Here is an 8122-nt window from a genome sequence, read left to right as displayed (position 1 = left end):
AAAAAATACTTTGCAGAAAAAAGTAATCAAATCAAGTTTGACTACATAGCCTCTTCAGATATACATATATTTGAATAGTTTTTACATACACTGATACATAATTCGTTTTGTAATACGCAAGTGGTAAGGTAGGAGCTAGATCGATCTGACTTCCTTTGATCCCATGCTCGATGCCGCCGATAATTAGGTGGATTCACAATACAGTGCGCCACCTATCGGTTGCAGCGGATAGGCGGAAGTTCGTAATGCCTCTTTGGAGAAGGTCGACGTATCTGCTGAGCGTGCTAGTGCATTATGCATGCGAGTATGCATTGACCAATGCGGCTCAGCCGGTTTGCATTAAAGGACAAGTCCACCCCAACAAAAAGCTGATTTGAATAGAAAGAGAAAAAATCAAACAAGCATAACACTGAACATTCAATCAAAATCGGATGTAAAATAAGAAAGTAATGACATTTTGAATTTTCGTTTAATTTCACAAAACAGTTATATACACATCCTGTTCGGTATGCAAATGAGGGAACCGATGACACCAGCCACTCACTATTTCTTATGTATTTTATTATAAGAAATGTGAAATATTTTGCTTTTCTCGTCGCTGTCATGTGAAACAAAGTTTCATTCCTCCCTGAACACATGGAATTCCATTATTTTAACATTTTGTGGCTCAAGCACGGGGGTCCTAATTGTCAAATTCGTAAAAATTGAAATATTGTAAAACTCAAACAATAAAAAACAAAAGAAATAGTGAATGAGTGACATCATCGACTCTCATTTGCATATCACTGAGTTGAGCATAGCATTGTTTGTGAAAAATAAGCAAAAATTTAAAATGTCATAACTTTCTTATTTTACATCCGATTTTGTTGAAGTTTTCAGCGCTATTCATGTTTGTTTTTTCTCTTTTTATTTAAATCAACTTTTTCTGGGGTGGACTTGACCTTTAAATTATGTTTGCCAGGGTCTAGGAGGTGGGAGAGAAATCTGCTGCAGATTGCTTTGGGGAATTTAGACCGTTTTCGGTGAATTTTTCCTCCACTTATGTTTTTCATTTTTAAGCATCTTTACACCAGCACCATGCGCTCAGGCTAGCTGCGCCTAGCCTGCGCGTGATGTCGACTCAACAATGAGAAATTGGCTCGTCAGCTGCCACCCGATAAATGGCGCACCGTATTGTGAATCCAGCAAATTCATGCGCTTATCTCAGTGCATTATAATAGAATTAATGCAAAGTGCTTAAATCTACTGTATTAGAAAATCTGCAACTGTTCACTGTCCTTTAAATGATCGTCATTAACTGTCAAATAATATGTAGAGCGTTTCACGCGCGATCGCAAACTTTTGGAATTTCACTCTAAAATTGTATTCTCAAATGCAAAGAGGGCGAGCAAGTATGGATAATGCAGCGATCTCAATTACTTTTCAAGCAATCTTTCATAAATTGTATTAAGTACTGTCAGACATAAAATATTCATACTCAGTCTGGAATTACGATGTCGATGATTTCACTGCCCCTCTTAAAACACGCAATGTAAAAACTGTTAAGCCATGAGAATGATAAAAACAAAGTTAAAATCATGTTAAAAACGACAGACAAAACCGAAATCATATACACACATACCTGTACTTTACCCAAATTCATGCAACATTATTTTCTCCCTAATTTCATCCAAAATGCTTTCTAAAAAAAAAAAATTAAGCGTGGTATTGATTTTCATCAGATCAACATATGAACAAATAAAATATTATACAATCACTATGAAGCAAGCACTAATTCCAATGCTACACGTCAATAAGTACAAAATATGCGAACGACAAAATAACAAAATGAGGTTCGATTTCCATGGAATTACGCATGTAAGAATCAAGTACCATTCAAAGTTTCTATATGAAATGAACATGTATCATTACATAGTGTTTATCATTTTGAAAAAAAATAGCTCCACTTTGCCACACACACCTATCATAACGAATTGCTTGCTCTTATATTACTGCATCGTCATTATGTATATATATACACAAATTTGTTTTATTCTAGTTGTTATGCAATTTGTAATACAATATGGACATTATGATGCAAAGATTATTCTCAATTTTTTGTAAGAATTTACTGCTTTTGAAAAATTTCTGTTGATATTGTATCGAATTCTGAAAAAAAGAAAATTGTTTTAAGTTGTGAGGTATGAAGCGTCTGGTCAAGGAGACCAGGCTCCCTTCTGATAAACCTATAATAACCATCCCCATTACTATTATTATTATCTTTATTATCACTATAATTAAAATAATCACAATAATAATGGTAATATTGATCATCATCATCATTATTGCTACTGTAATTATCATCATCATTACTATGTATTTTTAAGTCCAGTTTGACTTAGACCATCTTCTTTTTCTTTGCTAAAATCATGGAAAGCCGAAAATGTAAAAACATTTTATTCATTATATTCTATGTTTCTTTAGTTTACTATAATTCGTTTCCCCGCTTAGCTAAAACGTATTTGATGATCAATGATCAATGAAACTATGTAAATTATCTTTCCCTCACTTGGGTTTCCATAGTTTCCATAGACAAAATCAAATCAGACTTAAACCCCCAGAATTCAGCATACGGGGCATGGCACAGCCTATCAATTTTAGCCATTCGATGTACATGTAGTTTGCTCTGGTGCCCCTTGCTCTCGTGACAGGCTAATCGGCTGCTGAATCGAGCTGCTGTCCCCTGTCTCACGCGTATTTTGGGGTGAATATTTCGGCATGAAATAAATTTTCTTTCCGATGCCTTGCTTGGATATATCTGGAGTTTGAAGAATCTTCTTCTTCTTTCCATTTACATCAGTTACAGATCCCGTGAAACCGGTAACACGCCTTGTAACCTGTAGAATGATAACAGATTAGAAGCAGGTGATTATCCCAATTGCCAGTGAGCCATTAAAACCCATTTCCTATAGTGTGGCTAGTTTCGAGCAGGAAACGTTTGCTTCTGACAAACCATCACATTAGTGCAGATTTAAATTCCCAAGTACCGTAGGTCTACATATTATGGGTGTTTTTTTTAACTGGTGGCATAATAATAATCGAGTAGTGAATGTATTATTATTAGGCATATCATATATATAAAACATAAAAGCAATACCGGACCTAAAATTGTTCCTTGAGGAACACCTGATTTAACTTTGGCCCATGAAGAACATTCCGTTAAAAAAATCATGATCGATCCTGAAATGTGAGAAGTGATTACACCATACATTTCAAGTTTTGTTCTTAAAAGATCATGAGTTATATGCCTGATATTGTTACGTCTACAAGTTCTTTGTAATTAAATCTATCAACCAGCAACCTAATAGGGATTTTCCTTTTATCACGTTTTATTACTCGACTATGATCTAAAGATAGGCCCGAGTTAAAACTTGAATACCATAACCGTTTTTTCCAAGTTGTCAACCATTCCAACGTATTACCAATACTCCCAACTGTGCACATAATAAGGTATAGTGAGATCTATATATTTTCTTCCAGGGGACTAAGAGGTCATTCCAGAAGGTATTGATTCTCTATATCACTAGCGCTTCAAAAAACGTAAACATGTTCCGATCAATTGTTCATCAAACCGTCATGTCGATGACGGAAAGATGCATGATTTATACTTCCTTCCAGCGAACAGGCGGTCATTTTGGAAGGAGTATCAAATCAATTCAATTCTGCCTTTTACAATAAAATTCATCAAGGACATGGAAGAAAAGAAAGTATTGGGAATTTGGGATACTTCATGGATGTGAATTTCCAGCAACCTTGGCGAAAGTATTGTTTTCCTAGCCGTTTAACAAGCGATTAAATGATCGAATGCCAAGGAATTGAGCCTAATCTATAGTCATCATTGATTAAAAAGAAATCAATAGAACAACAACGCACTTTTTCGAGACCATCGGAAACAATTAAAAGTACATCGAAATTTCAAGCGCTCATGAAATTCCACACTTTTTTTTATTCCTGTGTGTGTTGTTTCTTACGAGTTGGTATATGACCTCACAATTACTGTTATTTGTGTCAGTACTTTTCCTTTATATTAGCTTCAAGGTTGTGTGTGCGGTAGAATACTTCTAGCTCTGATCCATTTTTAAAAATATATATATCGATGATAATCACCCGGTTCATAATGGTATCCAGATCATCAATGTGGACATAAGCAATCAACGCCTCGCACAAGCACTGGATGAACCACGACCCTTCAACTCGATCGCGAATCGAAAAGTAACCTGCGGAAAAGAAGAATGAAATGTAGTTGTCTCAATATTGTTTGAACAGTATAGTATCGTTCGCTTGGTGAAAATATACCATACTGACAAGATTGATGCTGCGGCTTAAACAATGTTGTTTCATCCAATGGTTTAGAAAAAAAAATGATGCATAACAAGTACATTGGCAAGAAGAACGACACATTAATATGAACAGTTATTAATAATAACGATTACACTTATATCGCGCCAAATCCACTCTGTAAAGTGCTCAAGGCGCTTTTTAGGAAATTATAAAGGAAGTTCAGAAGAATTGAAGAGAAATGTTTTAATGTATTGTTTGAAAGTTTCAGAGGTCAAGCACTGTTTAATGTTTTTGGGAGGCTATTCCATAACTTGGAGGATGAGTGAATAAATGACCCCCCCCCCGGTTTCTGAAAGTTTAGGGGTAACGAGAGAACTGGAAGATGAGGAACGTAAGGATCTTGAAGGGGTATAACTTTTGATCAGTGAAATGAGGTACTGCGGAAAAGAGCCATGGACACAGTGGAAAGTTAACAAAAAATCTTGAACATACGCGTTCAAATGCTGAAAGGCTGTGATTCCTCAAATCTTGTCCAAAATATCAATGAATCTTTAATTATTTTCATTAAAAATAGACTGCACAATATATGTTTCACCTTCAGAAGTGGCATAAGCCACGTATATATCAGCGTTATCTGGTACATCGGCGTCGACGTCAACATGGTCAATGTCCAATGTATTGCCGGACGGCATTCTTGATGAGCATGAATCCATATCGGAAACATTTCCCTGCTCAGAGGTCGACGTTCTTCCAGGATCGTCAGTATCCAGGGCACTCTTGGTTGGCAATTCTTGATGTGGGATGCAGTGGATAAACCAAAGACATTTCAATGACAAGTGCATAGGCAGATGAAGCAACTTTCCTTTTACAAGACATAATCAAGTTCTCCACTCTTCGAAATTCCAGAACCTTGTTTTAGCTGTCCCGTTTTTGGAACTTTTTAAGGTTCTTCTAATATGCAGAAAAAGGTTCCGTATTTGGAACCATACAAACAAGCAGAAAATTGTTCTAAACATTCCTTCAGAACCGTTTTTGGTTCAATGCATACAATTAAAGCTCACAAATTATTTTACAAAATGGTAGACTATATTTGTAATATCCTGATTTTTGTCCTAATTTGTATAGCTCTCTTTAACCGAATGACCGTCGACAAACATTTCCGCTTGAGTGAGCACCACTTATTTAATAAAAAAGTGGTGCAAAATTGGAAATAGTCTTATTAAGAAAAGTAAACATTAGTTGGGAAGATTGATTTGGTGATATCTTTTTCGTTTCCAACTTGTTTCCTTGCCCAAAACACTTCCTTGAGCACCACCCCCTTTCCCAAACACATAGACCATCGCGATATCTGCATTAGTGTTGCACTGATTCGCACGAAATGGCCAAGGATGGATTTCTGTATAAGTATGAAACAAAATAATGAATTATGAAATGTAACTCTTTTTTTAAATTCTCTAATGGATTTTCCTCAAAACCAATATTTTTCATCATTTTTCTGCTATTTACACATTTTTTGTCAGGGTGAATTTCTCCTTCAATAAATATCTGACTTACGTCCTCGACATGCCTGGATGAAGAATATCTTTGGTTTTCCGAGGAGGGCTGGGCATTGCCTCCCTGAAAATTTTGACTTGATCTCTTGAGTTGTCACGACATCCATATCAGTCCCATATATGCCTCGTTTCTCACCATGGCTCATGAGGACAACAACCACAGAAGAATGACAGACAGGGCCTTCGAGGTTTATTCTGTGCACAGCTTCATCGAGAAAGCGATTAATATCCTGGATAAATACAGATCCAAAAGTGCTTCATAAACTAACAGAGAAATACATAATACATGCAGGGCTCCCTTGTAAAGCAGGCCTCTGGCTTGAGTGGGACTACCCTGCTTTTTATAAACAAAATATGAATTAATAAGTACATAATAAATGTTGTTTTTTTTATAAATAAAATACATTTTTAAAAATAGTATAGTATAGTAATGGTTTATTGGCAATATATACATGCTTGGCAGGCAGTTGCTGAAATAAACATGTGTACAAAATATGAGAACATACAAAGATATTTTACAAAGAGTACGTAATTTAAAAAAAAAAACAATCATCCAATACATAGTAGATTAAATTACACAAAGATTTTCATTATGATGGATCTAATTAAGGAGTTCTAAGTATAGGTGAAATTATAAATCGCATTCAATCAAATATTGCATAAAAAGACAGAAGAATGCAAAATGAAATCAAATGGTAAAACAAAGAAAATCATATTCAGGCGGTCAGCAAAAATCTAATTATAGATCAAGCATTGGCATATTTATTACTTATTAATGAGTTAATATAAATGTGTAATAATCTCATTAATGTTGCAATGTATTATTGAAATGATAAAGGGTGTCCAGACGAAAATTTGGTAGTTTTGAAGGATTCCATGAATTAGTCACCATGATTAGTTAATTTTAAAATGTATTTCAATTTTGGTGCAACTATATCTTGAAAATCAAGTCGCAGATTAAGTTTGTGTCTATTTTGTCGCGATCAACGGCCGAGATGTGAGGGGGACCTTATTTCCGCTCCAGGGTTTTGCACCTTCAAAAAGTGGAGTTACATGTATATTTGATTAAGTAAAATTACTTTTGTTTCTGACGTTGCAGAAAGAATTTCAGGATTGCATCCCCTGGTAAGCGAGGGTTGACAGAGTGAATGATAGGTACGCCTTGCTTTGAAATTTACCTATCCCACCGAAAGGAAATGTCATTTGAACAAAGTTTATCGAAGTAAATCTGAAAAGATAAATATTGCAGAATGCATGTTTGTAACATGCTTTCCTGGGATTCATTAGATATTTTAGCAATCACCTCCCAGATGCTTTCTATAACGTAGAGAATACTTGTCAAAGGCCTTTCATAACACAGCAGCCTTGTAGAAAATTGGTCAAACAGCAGTGTCGTCCTGGACTCGATCAGGACAAAAGACATATTTGCAATTTCTTTGCCGTTTCGAATCTTAAGACAATGTGCTGTCCCTTTCCACCAACTTTCTACAATGACCTCTAATCTGCATGTCCATTGTGATATGACGGGCATTAATTCGGGGTAGATTCTGAACATTGCTAAAAACGTCTATGGCGCGCCAAGTGTCTATCGGAATTACTGGGCAAATGGCGCGCCATAAGCATCTGCGAAATGGATGCTACTAAAGAGTTTTCGCAATCACGACTCGGCTGCTCTCTACAACGCACCAATTCCATTGAACGACCGGGACAATAGATTATCCTAAGATTTGGACGGGACAAAATTAATATGTCGAATCACGAGACGCCGCTGCTCTCCTGCGTCCTGTTCTACCAACTTTCGACCTTTATTTTCAAAGGAATTGAAGCGTTGTAAAGAGCGGCCGCGTCGTGATTGTGAAAACTGTCCTTTTTTACGACATAAGGAGCGTCTACACGTCCCCCGAGGGACGAGCCGTGGCTGACTGCCGTGCGTGGCGAAGCAGTTCATTGTCTTTGCACTTGACAAAAACAGCTGGGGTGGTATTCTGAGGTCATTTTATCTTTAAAATATTTTATTTTATCTCTTAAAATGAAATTGGTATTCTGAGATGAGATTTTATCTCTCAGATAAAATTTTAGATTTTATCTTGCGTATAAATTTTATCTTGCGTATCTACAAATAATACGCAACAGAACAATGCCTGCGTACACATACCCATCGCGTATCTGGCCATTGCAACGCAGATGATGTGCTTGCGCCCATGTTACTTTGAAGAAAAAATAAAATAAACTTAAAAGAGGGTAGAGGC

General features: G+C 36.1%; 1 protein-coding gene across 2 annotated transcripts in view; it reads right to left on the bottom strand.

Annotated features, from left to right (window-relative positions):
- Positions 1–2542: 2542 nt before the first annotated feature.
- The window catches only part of LOC121427352 (caspase-7-like), a 41616-nt gene continuing 36036 nt past the window's right edge, over positions 2543–8122 (bottom strand). For both annotated transcript variants that reach the window (XM_041623699.1, XM_041623701.1), the window contains 4 exons: positions 5875–6103; positions 4916–5110; positions 4147–4256; positions 2543–2876 (listed from right to left, as the gene is read on the bottom strand). In XM_041623699.1, the coding sequence (XP_041479633.1) occupies positions 2637–2876; positions 4147–4256; positions 4916–5110; positions 5875–6103 (774 nt within the window). In that variant the 3' untranslated portion in view covers positions 2543–2636. The remainder of the gene's footprint in view (positions 2877–4146; positions 4257–4915; positions 5111–5874; positions 6104–8122) is intronic.

Source organism: Lytechinus variegatus, chromosome 14 (genome assembly GCF_018143015.1).
Source record: "Lytechinus variegatus isolate NC3 chromosome 14, Lvar_3.0, whole genome shotgun sequence".
Classification (NCBI taxonomy): domain Eukaryota; kingdom Metazoa; phylum Echinodermata; class Echinoidea; order Temnopleuroida; family Toxopneustidae; genus Lytechinus; species Lytechinus variegatus.
Note: the sequence above shows the minus strand (reverse complement) of the source record. Positions and strands in the feature narration are given on the sequence as shown.